At 42.5% G+C, this 11,658-nt stretch overlaps 2 protein-coding genes across 2 annotated transcripts; one reads left to right on the top strand and one right to left on the bottom strand.

Moving 5' to 3' along the window:
- Positions 1 to 118: 118 nt before the first annotated feature.
- On the top strand, positions 119 to 4,410 carry LOC306979020 (zinc finger protein Pegasus-like). The gene is made up of 4 exons (XM_079577790.1): positions 119 to 232; positions 440 to 604; positions 1,272 to 1,460; positions 3,450 to 4,410. The coding sequence occupies exons 2-4, from the start codon at positions 457 to 459 to the stop codon at positions 4,289 to 4,291; spliced, it is 1,179 nt and encodes a 392-aa protein (XP_079433916.1). The 5' UTR covers positions 119 to 232; positions 440 to 456; the 3' UTR covers positions 4,292 to 4,410.
- Positions 4,411 to 6,686: 2,276 nt separating this feature from the next.
- pstk (phosphoseryl-tRNA kinase) lies at positions 6,687 to 11,122 on the bottom strand. The gene is made up of 6 exons (XM_079577258.1): positions 10,831 to 11,122; positions 9,096 to 9,330; positions 8,828 to 9,029; positions 7,263 to 7,338; positions 7,056 to 7,149; positions 6,687 to 6,978 (listed from the first exon to the last, which is right to left on the bottom strand). Exons 1-6 carry the CDS (start codon positions 11,026 to 11,028, stop codon positions 6,752 to 6,754), a joined length of 1,032 nt encoding a protein of 343 aa, XP_079433384.1. The 5' UTR covers positions 11,029 to 11,122; the 3' UTR covers positions 6,687 to 6,751.
- Positions 11,123 to 11,658: the final 536 nt, after the last annotated feature.

The following is an 11,658-nucleotide window of genomic DNA, read 5'->3' as shown; positions in this document are numbered from 1 at the left end:
TTTTATTTGACAACACTTTATTAAAGTAAATATTTGAAAAGAAAATTAAGCGTGTAAGTTATTTTCCGACAGACTTGAACAAAAAGGGCTGACCTCGCAACTCACGTGACCCAGAATGCGGAAGTAGTCCTCGTCACCTAGCAACAGCGTTAGCGCTTCGTGGAATATCTTCACAATTTCAACATTTAATTCAACATTTTAAGCAGATTATGATGTTTTTTTTGGTCTAAAGGTAAGAAACGCCCCTCTGACATGTTAAGCTTTAATTTTGTCGAGGTTTGAATCGGACTTTATTGATTTCTTTGACATAAAGCTAAAATTAAACGATGCTAATCTTTGGCATACCAATGAGCACAGAGCGTTGTAACTCTCTCAAGAATGAGTAATGTGTTTCGCTTTGCACATTAACATTGTATTAACATATTGACTTCTGCAGCAGCTCGTAGGGGGACTAACATGGAAGGGATAAAGACGGAGCCGGTGGATTTCGTGAAGGAGTTTCAGGAGTATCTGAGCCAGCAGACCCAGCACGTCAACATGATCTCGGGCTCAGTGTGCGGAGAGAAAGAGGCAGCGATGGAGCAGTATCACTCTAATGTGCACGGTGAGGGTTATACATAATGATAACCTAACCTCTAACAGTGCAGACCCCACTGTCCGAGCATGAGATAAACTCTATAACCAGGACAATTTCTGGATATGTATTACTCCCAAATTAACCTCTTAACTCCCGCCTGAACCGAGAGCATTTTCTCCAGTTCAGCTTTACCCAGATCCTGCAACACCTCATTTGAAAGCTAAGACCTACAAAACTAAATTGATCTTTTTCCTCACATCATTAGATTTTTTTTCATCACTTTTTTGTTGGGCAGTCATCTCATTTTTGTCAAATTTTCGTGACTTTTTTGTCAAATTTTTCGATTTTTTTTTTGGTCAAATTCTTATCACTTTTTTGGCCATTTTTTGTCACTTTTTCGTCCATTTTTTTAAAGTTTTTTTATACATTTTTCGTCCATTTTTTTCTCACTTTTTTCACATTTTCATCCTTGTTTTCGTCTCAGTTTTGTTGCTATTTTCACACCTTTTTTCCAGAAGCTTTTGGATTGGGGTAAAGCTGGAGAAAAAGTGCTCGGTTCAGTTGGGAGTTAAGGGGTTAAAATCTAAAAGGGGGTGATGAGAGTTAAGAATTAGTGATCAAATGTACTAGGTTTAAATAAATTCAATCCAATTAAAAAAGAACTAATTCTCCTAAAAACATTGTCCCTCTGCAGAATCCCAGGCTGTGGCCCAGAGCCCCATGGACCCCTCGCCCCCAGAGATGGGCCTGTCCCTGGCTGAAGCTCCGGAGGTTCAGATGGAGGGTCTGGAGAGAACCAGCGACGGCAAATACAAGTGCAGCTACTGCAGCTACAGCAACAAGGGCATGACCCGGCTCGTGGAGCACATCCGCATTCACACCGGTCAGTGCTCAAAATATCAATATCAGAAGATAACGAGCCAGATGTTTTCAGCCACATTTAGGTCAAAGCCTCGTTTGAAATCATTAATGAGAGTTCAGACCTTTTGAAATTTAACTTAAGATACACATTAGTGCAGGGCGAGGCAACGTCAGGCCCGAAGGACAAATCCTGTCCTCCAGCATAGAAGCTCTGGCCCTCAGGATTCTTTGAATGATTTTGAAGATGGTATTATCAAACAAATTTGAATACTCTAAAAATGTGCAAAATACAGTCAAATCTTTCAAAATATCTAAACAAAACACCCAGTTAGGTCATGTATAGGGCTGGGTACCGTTCAATATCTGAACGATGCTTTATCTTATAGAGTTCGGGAATGTGACGTCATATCGCTAAGCATTATGGGATTAGCAGCCATTGTAAACTAATGGAGATTTTAAAAGTTAAAATACTGGAGTTTTTGTTCACATTAAAACACTTGGACACCACAGTGAGTTAGATGTATTTACCAGCAGTATCTCAGCAGCTAACGGAGTCGTTCCACTGTTTTTTCCCCACTTTTTATACTGTTTTTAGCTAATGTTAGTCTATGGAAACAGCTGCAAAGATGGCGGATCTCCATGGTAACTGTGGACATTCCCGAACTCTATACTATCTGTACTAAAATATGTGTCGTCTAGAATCAGAAAGCAGTGTGGAAGATCTGCACATTTACAATATTGGGTTCATCTCCAATGACAGGAAATGTGTTAACTTGGGGGGGAAATGTGGCTAAAAATAAGGAAAAATTGTGTTATTTTAATTTTAATTTAAAAATGTTGGGGAAAAAGGGGCAAAAATAGGGAATCAATTTGGAAAAATTAGTAAGAAGGAAAAAGCAATCCATCCATTCATCCATTTTCTTCCACTTGTCCATAGCCGGGTCGTGGGGGCAGCAGTTGAAGCTGCCCAAATCACATTGCTCCTGCCCCTATGGCTCTTCCTGCAGGTGGTGGGTCCACAGAAGGACGGCCTCACGATTCTAATCGGGCCTGGTGGTCTCTCATAAGGGGCTTCTGAACCGCTCTCTGTCTGACCCGTCACCTAGGACCTGTTTGCCCTGGGAGACCCTACAGGGGCACGAAGCCCCCGACAACAGAGCTGCTCAAACCCCTCCACCACGTTAAGGTGGCGGTTCCAGGAGGGCAGAAGGAAAAAGCAATTGTGAAAAAAAAGGGAAAAATAAGAAAGAAAAAAAAATTGGGTGAAATGGGGCAAACATTGGGCAAGACTTAAAAAAATATTTAAAAAAACATTTGATTTGAGCTGAAACAATAGAGTCTCTTCCTTTAACGTTGTCCCTGGACTAACGGCATCAAAGCCTGTTTTTTTCTCTCGTGTCTGCTTTAAACATCAGTACAACTTAAACTTTTTTTCCCCGATACCAGACTGGAGTTGTTTAACGGTATAATCATGTACAGACAACGCTGGCATTTGTTGAAAATGGTGTTTTACTTTGGGCTTAAATTGACAGGTCCGGCCCTTGGTCTTTTTTACAATGAAGAAAATCGTCCCTCCGCCAAACAAACTTACCCACCCCTGGATTAGTGTACACAAGCCTCCTCTGAGCTAAATGCTAACGTAAATCCAGTCACGTTTTTCCTTTTTCTGGGTCGGATACACGTCCAATGGTCACTTAACATAATCTCAATATGTTAATGGTAAAGAAATGATATAAATGCCATGAAAAGGACAAAACATACCTCCCCATACTTTAGTACTGCACACGTATTCCCTCTTCATTTGTATGGGGGATGAAACGTTCAATTCTCACTATACAAGTACATTTTATAAGCTCATATAAAAAGTTTATTTCAACTTTGGAGGAGATAATGTTAAAGTATCTAAACAGGCAGTTGGTTTATTGTCATTTTGCCTTCATTTGCATATTGGCACCTCTTAAACGTATTAAACCATGTCATAAAAAAGACATTTGTTTGTTCTGTCCGTCAGGAGAGAAGCCTCACCGCTGCCAGCTGTGCCCCTTCGCCTCCGCCTATGAGCGCCACCTGGAGGCCCACATGCGCTCCCACACGGGGGAGAAGCCCTACAAATGTGACCAGTGCGCGTTCCGCTGCAGCGACCGCAGTAACCTGTCCCACCACCGGAGGCGGCGCCACAAACTGCTGCCCGCCCGAGTGCCGCGCCTCCAGCCTTTCAACGCCAAGCGCCTGCACAGCGCGCTGCAGAAGAGGAACAGCCCGTACGGATACGGGCGCCGGCTGCTTTTGAACTTCAACCCGGCTCAGATGCTCATGCAGAAACCAGACTACCTTAGCGACTTTTCCCAGAAGCACCACGACTTCAGAAATATCCCAAATTTAGATCAAAGTCGAATGTGTGAAGGGAATTTGCCGTTCACGAATCCTCTCGATCAGCTCTCGACTCTAGCGGGGCAGCTCTCCGACTCCGTACCGGACTCCAGTGAAAACCTACACGAGGAAAAGCCGATCATCATCCAGCAGATCACGAGTCAGGTCAAGTGCACGAGCAGCGTCCAGACGTCGCCCCCCGTGTCTCAGAAGTGCAGCCCCACGCCGGGCATCAGCTTCGACAGCAACGCCGTCGGCAGCGACAGCCCGCCCAACTCGCCCGACCTGGCGGCGGCGGACGAGGAGGAGGCGCCGCAGAGATGCCTCCACTGCGACGTCCTCTTCACGGACAACATCCTGTACACGGTTCACATGGGCTGCCACGGCTTCGAGCAGCCCTTCCAGTGCAACGTGTGCGGACACCTGTGCCGGGACAAGTACGACTTCGCCTGCCACTTCGCCCGCGGGCAGCACAAGAAGTGAAAACTCAGATGTTTAACGCTATGTCTAATTATACAGTATTTTATATCAATGGTAAAGTAGCAGCTAGTCGTCGTTTTCATTTCTGTGACAGTGCTTCGCCCTGAAAGCTGTGAAATGTGCTTAAAGAGGGGGTATTATGCTTTTTCAATCACATAGCAACAGTCTATATCACACTACAATGATGAGCAAACCTTCTGTTGGTCTGTAAATGCAGTAAATTAGAATAACTGCCTTGTATAAAATTGCTCTCTCAAAATGGCTGTAGCGAATGTCTTGAAATAGGCCTCTGTCTCTTTAAGAACCTCTGACTCTTTCCGACACGCCCCCTCCACACGCTGTCTGTGGCATCAGTGGGGAGGGGGTTCTGCTGAGGAGCAGTGGTTGGTTACTCGGCTGGTGACGAAAGCTCGGAGGCGTCTCCAGGAGGTGGGGGCGTTCCTAGGAGGACTCAGGCAAACCGATCCCTAAAATGGCCGCCATCAGAGTTTTTACAGATTACTCAAAAATACGTGAATGTGCCAAGGCAACACTTCAGGCATGTTTTTAATGAGGGAATGACATGATAACATGATGTAAAGCTTGAAAAAGTTGATTTTGCACAATACCCCCCCTTTAAAAACTCTTTCCTATGAATGTCTTGGATGGTTAAAATGCACAGCAATGGTAAAAGTACTCGATTTCATCTCCTGAGTAAAGTACAGATACTACTGGCCATATATTACTCCATGAAAGTAGAAATTACTTCAGTATTCAAAGTGTAAAGTACAAGTTTGCTTAAATAAGTGCTAGGAAAAATACCTTTGCATCATCTAACACACAAAGGAGTGAATTTACCCTCTGTATGGAAACAGGACAGCTGCACAGCGCCACCTAGTGATGAGTAGTGGTGTAGTGTCATGTGCAGCAGGGGGCGCCAGCTGAACGAGAGGCTCATTTAGTCATGTGGGATTTATGCACCAGGCGCTGATCAAATGGTTCAATGGAAAACGTGTAAAGCACAAGAGCCGTCGAATTTCTTCTCTTTCACGTCCATGTTGAAGCGCAAAAACATAGATATAGGCAAGTACGCAAAGCATGCAGTTCACGTAGCTCTGTAAGGAGAGCGTCCGGTAAACAATCAGAGGGGCGTGAGTTCGATGAGTAGATGATGGCGATGATGGTTTAGTCGTTTGACTTATATTCGCTGGTAAACAAAATCAAAAACATGTTTGGTGCCCTGTTATTGTCACAAGTACTAGACTTTATTAACCCCCTAACTCCCACCTGAACCGAGCACATTTTCTCCAGTTTGGCTTTACCCCAATCCAAAAGCTTCTGGAAAAAAGCTGTGAAAATAGCAACAAAACTGAGACGAAAACAATGATGGAAATGTGACAAAAAAAGTGAGAAAACATTGACAAAAACATGACTAAAAATTGATGAAAAAGTGGCAAAAATGTCACAAAAATGTCACCAAAAAATGACTAAAATTTGATTAAAAATGACAAAAAATTGATTTAAAAAAAAGACGAAAAAATGACAAAAATGTGACAAAAAAGTTACAAAAATGAGTTGAATACCCAACAAAAAAATGATGGGAAAAAAATCTGATGACGTGAGGAAAAAAGATCCTCTCGGTTCAGGCGGGAGTTAAAAGGTTAAACCTTGGTCAGTGACTTCATTTTTAGATGGTTGTATCGTTTCTATTCTCAGTATCCAGAGCAGTTTTCCTCTTTCTAAATTCTCACTCTCGGCGGTTAAACAGCTCAATCCTGGTTCATATTTTTGAACAAGAATAAATGAGTTAAGTTCGCTTTTTTTCAGGCTCACTGCTGCAATGATTTTACACCACCAGATGGCGCTTATGAGCCGACCAACACGGTGTGATACAGTGTGACACACAGAGGTATCATTAGCCCATCACTAAGCTCCACCTACTGTCCATAGAGTGTGCATTATTAGACTTTTAAAATAAAAAAGCACATATTTATCTTTCAAATGTAGTGGAGTAAAAGTAAGTTCTCAAAACAAATACTGCTAAAGGAAAGTAGAGATCCTCAAACTACTTAAATTCCTTCCTCTGTTTGATGTAATGTTTGCACATCTTAAAGTAGAACTCAGTTGCACAGAGATAGCCAGCAAATATTCATGGACAAAACCAGAACTAAACCAGGTCTAAGCCACATATTCTTTTCCGATCTTCTATCAAGATTTTAATGGCCTTCGTTACCCAAGGGTGCAAACTATTAGTGTGGAGTAATTCACTTGTTTCACTGAGCGGGTCAGTCATTTCAGAACTAAGCTTAAAAAATCGTATACAAATAAAAAAGTTATGACTTCATCGAACCTTTTGTCCAAGGGAAAAACTTTTCCACCTGTACAGTGAAAGTACTACGGGAATTATAACCGTATACAAAGTAAAAATACTATTTAAATCTATCATAAAGTGCAAGATTATTACACGCAATAAACCATCTCTGTCTAACGAGGCTGGACTGGTGTGTTTTCCTCAATAGTCCTCGACAATATTTCCCTTTTCTCTCGATCAAAAACCTCCACCGCCGCCTTCACCGCTCGCTCCACGTTTTCCGACTCGCCTAACGGGGAATCTCGAAGCAGCTGAGCTTTCAAATCCTGAAGGAATTTCGATTTTCGTTCGTTCAGTTCAGACGCCAGAGATCGCAGAGTCGAGGAGGAGACTTGATTATCTGAAAGGGAAGAACAGAAAGATCCAACTGAAGAAACAAATGAGTATTGAATGGTCTGATACGTGGTTGTCCGTTACCTCGGGCTGTCTTCATGGCTTCAGAGATGAGTTTCCGACAGGCCTGGTCCGCCTGGTGCACCACGCTGTTGGCACATCTCAGTCGGTCAGCCTCCTGAGAAACAAAACCAACCTTTTACATGCACTTATATATATAAAATTATGTTTATTATGTTGTATGAGAAACGTTCTATAGTTCCTGCAGATCCATTCTTTGGGCTGACCTGCCTTTTGTTCGGAGTCGTCTTCAATGGGAGACAGTGGGTTCTTCAAAGCAAACGATATGAGATCCACGACCTTCTGTCTACAAGAAAGAACAAAAGTGCATCATCATCATCATCTAAGCTCAGGCAAGAACATATCTCAGTATGGAAAAACTGTGTGCCCTCAGTCACGGAAAAAGACCAAAGATGTTGTTACCAAGCTCTTCCACACTTTAACAGAGTGCATTTACTCCGGTTCAGCTTTAACCAAATCTAAAAGCGTCTTGAAAAAATGTCAAAATAGCAACAAAAACGAGACAAAATGGAGGATGAATGACACAACAAAAACGCCCCAAAAAAGTCAACAACAACACGAGGATTTAGATCAGTTTTGTTTGATCCGTTTTTTGAGAGAGAGACAGAGAGAGAAGAAAGAGAGAGAGAGAGAAGAAAGAGGGAGAAGGAAGAGAGGAGAGAGGAGAAAGAGAGAAGGAAGAGAAGAGAGAGAAATAGGGAGAAGGAAGAGGAGAGAGAGGAAAGAGAGAGAAGAAAGAGGGAGAAGGAAGAGAGGAGAGAGAGTGAGAGAGAAGAAAGAGGGAGAAGGAAGAGGAGAGAGAGGAGAAAGAAATAGGGAGAAGGAAGAGGAGAGAGAGGAAAGAGAGAGAGGGAGAGAGAGAGAGGGAGAAGGAAGAGAGGAGAGAGAGTGAGAGAGAGAAGGAAGAGAGGAGAGAGAGTGAGAGAGAAGAAAGAGGGAGAAGAAAGAGAAGGAAGAGAGGAGAGAGAAATAGGGAGAAGGAAGAGGAGAGAGAGGAAAGAGAGGAGAGAGAGAGAGAGGGAGAAAGAAGAGGAGAGAGAGGAAAGAGAGAGAGGGAGAGAGAGGAGAGAGAGAGAGAAGGAAGAGAGGAGAGAGAGTGAGAGAGAAGAAAGAGGGAGAAGGAAGAGAGGGAGAGGAGATAGAGAGAGAGAGTCTTTATTTTCAATCCTTCAAAAAAACGGCCTTTGAAATTTTCCGTCAAAATAAAAAATATTCCGTAAATGATGGAGAATTTTCGGTTAATGTAACCTGTGGTGTGGAGCGTTTAAAGGAACAGGCCACCGTTTTTCCACGCTGAGATATGTTCTTATGTGTGTACCTGTCTGATCTTTGTGCCCGTGGAAGAGCTTCACCCCTGTTTGGAGCTATAGGAATACACTGGGAGAGGCCAAATGCTAACAACATCTTTTCAACATCATTTGCTCGTTTTGCGTGACTGAGGGCACGCACAAAGACAGGTACGCATCAACTCGTCTAACCACATGGCATATTAACTCTCTAACATTATTTAGACTTTTTTTTGGGGGTGTGACAAAAGGTCTACCTTGCAAATAAAGAATATCATTGCTCAAATTATAACTATTTGAGTTGCTATCTGCTACAGGAATAAGTATTTTGCCCGGAATGAGAAACGTACTTCCGGAACCAATGAGCAAAAGCACAGACAAAACACAGCACAATAAGAAACCCCAAATCCTGGGATAAATACTAAATAAGACCAGACAGCTTTAATAATCTAACGAATATGGGAAGTTTGTCCAAAAGTGTCGCCTCACATGTCGTGTGCGTTGAGGCGGTTCGTCGTGTCCAGGTCGATGCTGTTCTTCTCCCACGCGTTCCTCTGCGGATCCGGCGGCTCCAGGCGTCGCTGCATCTCCTCCATCACCTCCGAGGGAACGGGCCGAGATCGACTCCGGTTTCTCCCAACACGAGTCTCCAAGTCGCAGGCGAGAAAGAGCTGACAGAAACCCAAAGAATCTGCAGGAAAATAACATGAAACGATTGAAAATTTGTACTTTTTTCTCTTTTCTCCGAAGGACTCACACTTTCTGGCGAGTTGGTGGACCTCGTATCTCATGGAGGGGTAGTAGAAGTTGTCGTCCAGTAGAAATATCGCAGGAGCTGAAGGTTGAGATGGAGTTTTGAGCAGGTCCTGGATGCACTTCTCCCATGATGCTTTGCTGATACAGACGTCTGGGAGCTCCGAGCGGTTTGGGTTCTGAAGAAAATGCTCGATGCTTTTCAACACGGCCTGACGATGCTGCTTCCACTCTGTGTGCTGTGAAAAGCAAAACAATGAGACGGATTGAGAAAAATGACTGCAATACACAGCAATTGTGATCAGATTTAAATATATATGGTCTCATTGTTTGCACCGCTAATTTTGATATTTAATATTTTTCTCTTATCAAGAATCTGCCTAGGATCAGCTCCTACAAATCCGAGGCCATGGTTCTCCACCGGAAAAAGGTGGAGGTCAGTCTTTGCTTCAAATGGAGGAGTTCAAGTATCTCGGGGTCTTGTTCACGAGTGAGGCCAGTGTTAATTTTGTCAACTAAAACATTTAGTCTTAATTTTAGTCAAAGTGATATTTTTGTGACTAAAATTGGACTAAAACTAAATTAAAAGTTTCTCATGAGACTAAAACTATGACTAAAATGTCCAGATATTTTAGTCGACTAAAATAAGACTAAATAAAAATGAAAAGGAGAGACTAAAATCATCCAAACTTCTACTGACCGTCTGAAAGAGCCTCATATCATGTAAATTCTCTGTTAAAGGAGCAGCTCCATGAAGCAGAGGAACAACATTAAATATGATTATAATGAATATTATCAATGCAAAATCGACTAAATTCGTCTTAAATTTAGTCGACTAAATTAACATGCAATTCTAGTCGATTAAAACTAGACTAAAATTGAAAAGATTTTTTCGACTAAAACTAGACTAAAATCGAATTACATTTTAGTTAAAAGACTAAGACTAAAACTGAATTAAAATATGTTGTCAAAATTAACACTTGATGGAGCGTGAGATCGATAAACGGATCGGTGCGGTGTCAGCAGTGATGCGGTCGCTGTATCGGTCTGTCGTGGTGAAGAGGGAGCTGAGTCGGGTAATGACCGAAAGGATGAGATCGCGAATACAAGCGGCCAAAATGAGCTTCCTTCGCAGGGTGTCTGGGCGCACCCTTCGAGATCAGGTGAGGAGCTCAGTTACCCGGGAGGAGCTCGGAGTAGAGTCGCTGCTCCTTCATGTTGAAAGGGAGGTTTTCCAGGCATGTCCTTTTGGGAGGAGGCCTCGCGGAAGGCCCAGGACACATACGTTTTGATTTCCTGACCACCTAAAACGAGCACATTTTCTCCAGTTCGGCTTTACCCAAATATAAAAGCTTCTCGATTGGAGAGCAACAGTGTAATGCCTCATTTGAAAGCTAAGACCTACAAAAGTGATTATTACTTTTTGTCACATTGTCTTCTCATGTTTTTGTGGATTTTTGTTTCATTTTCTAGTTTTACTGTTGTTGTTTTTCCGGTTTTTTGTTGCGTTTATGCCATTTTTTTTTGTTGATTTTCCAAACTGAAGGAAATGTGCTCGGTTCAGGTGAGGGTTAAGAGGTTAAGTCCGTCCCACCACATCTCGCGACAACCTGTCTCATATCCTTTAAACTTTTTTGAGGTGATCAGTCCCAGATAATAAAATTAATTAAATTTAATTAATACAATAAAAATAAAAATAGCTTATGTCTACATTTCTTTGCATTATATTGATATTTTACCAGTTCCCCCGTGTCATTCTCCGCATGCCTGGTTAGAAAAGCCTCCTCCGGGATCAGCTCGTCGTAGCTCAGCGCCGCAACCCTCCACCCGAGCCCCGCCGCGGCTTCACGGAGCTCCCGGGCCAGCGAGGACTTCCCCACAGCGGGTAAACCACACAGGACAACCAGGCAGACCTCCGACCCGACCAGCGAGGCCATGGAGCCACACGAAACACGCTTAAAAATGAAAATACAGACACTACAGGAGCTGGAGAGAGAACTGGCGGACTTCCGTGTTATGGTTTGGAGTTGGCCAATCAGAGAGCGAGATTCTTCTTCTTCTTCTGTTCGGTTTGTTGGCGGTTGGTCAGAGCATTACCGCCACTTACTGGGTTCCGCTTTGCCAAAATGATTAACCCCTTAACTCCCACCTGAACCGAGCACATTTTCTCCAGTTTGGCTTTACCCCAATCCAAAAGCCTCTGGAAAAAAAGGTGTGAAAGTTGCAACAAAACTGAGACGAAAAAAATGATGAACATGTGACAAAGAAGTGAGAAAACTTTGACGAAAAAATGACAAAAAAAAATGTACAAAAATTTGACGAAAAAAAAAGACAAATAAAAGGGACAAAAATGTGTCAAAAATGACAAAAAAATTACGAAAAAATTACAAAAAATTAACGAAAAAGTGGCCATAATGTCACAAAAAATGACAAAAATATCACAAAAAAATTGACGGAAAAATGACGAAAAGTGACAAAAAATTGACGAAAAAGTGGACAAAATGTCACAAAAAATGACAAAAATGTCACAGAAAAATTGTACAAAAAAGTGAAAAAAAAAATGAGTT

This window comes from Gobius niger (assembly GCF_951799975.1).
Source record: "Gobius niger genome assembly, chromosome: 19".
In the NCBI taxonomy this organism is placed as follows: Eukaryota; Metazoa; Chordata; class Actinopteri; order Gobiiformes; family Gobiidae; genus Gobius; species Gobius niger.
Note: the sequence above shows the minus strand (reverse complement) of the source record. Positions and strands in the feature narration are given on the sequence as shown.

Bases quoted from the DNA above. Each gene is read 5' to 3' on its own strand.
- LOC306979020 (XM_079577790.1), top strand. From the start codon at position 457: ATGGAAGGGATAAAGACGGAGCCGGTGGATTTCGTGAAGGAGTTTCAG. The intron at 605-1,271 runs GTGAGGGTTATA...GTCCCTCTGCAG, and splicing joins GTATCACTCTAATGTGCACG to AATCCCAGGCTGTGGCCCAG. The intron at 1,461-3,449 runs GTCAGTGCTCAA...TCTGTCCGTCAG, and splicing joins GCACATCCGCATTCACACCG to GAGAGAAGCCTCACCGCTGC.
- pstk (XM_079577258.1), bottom strand. From the start codon at position 11,028: ATGGCCTCGCTGGTCGGGTCGGAGGTCTGCCTGGTTGTCCTGTGTGGT. The intron at 9,331-10,830 runs GTAAAATATCAA...TGCTTTTCACAG, and splicing joins AGAATGACACGGGGGAACTG to CACACAGAGTGGAAGCAGCA. The intron at 9,030-9,095 runs GTGAGTCCTTCG...ATTTTCCTGCAG, and splicing joins CCACCAACTCGCCAGAAAGT to ATTCTTTGGGTTTCTGTCAG.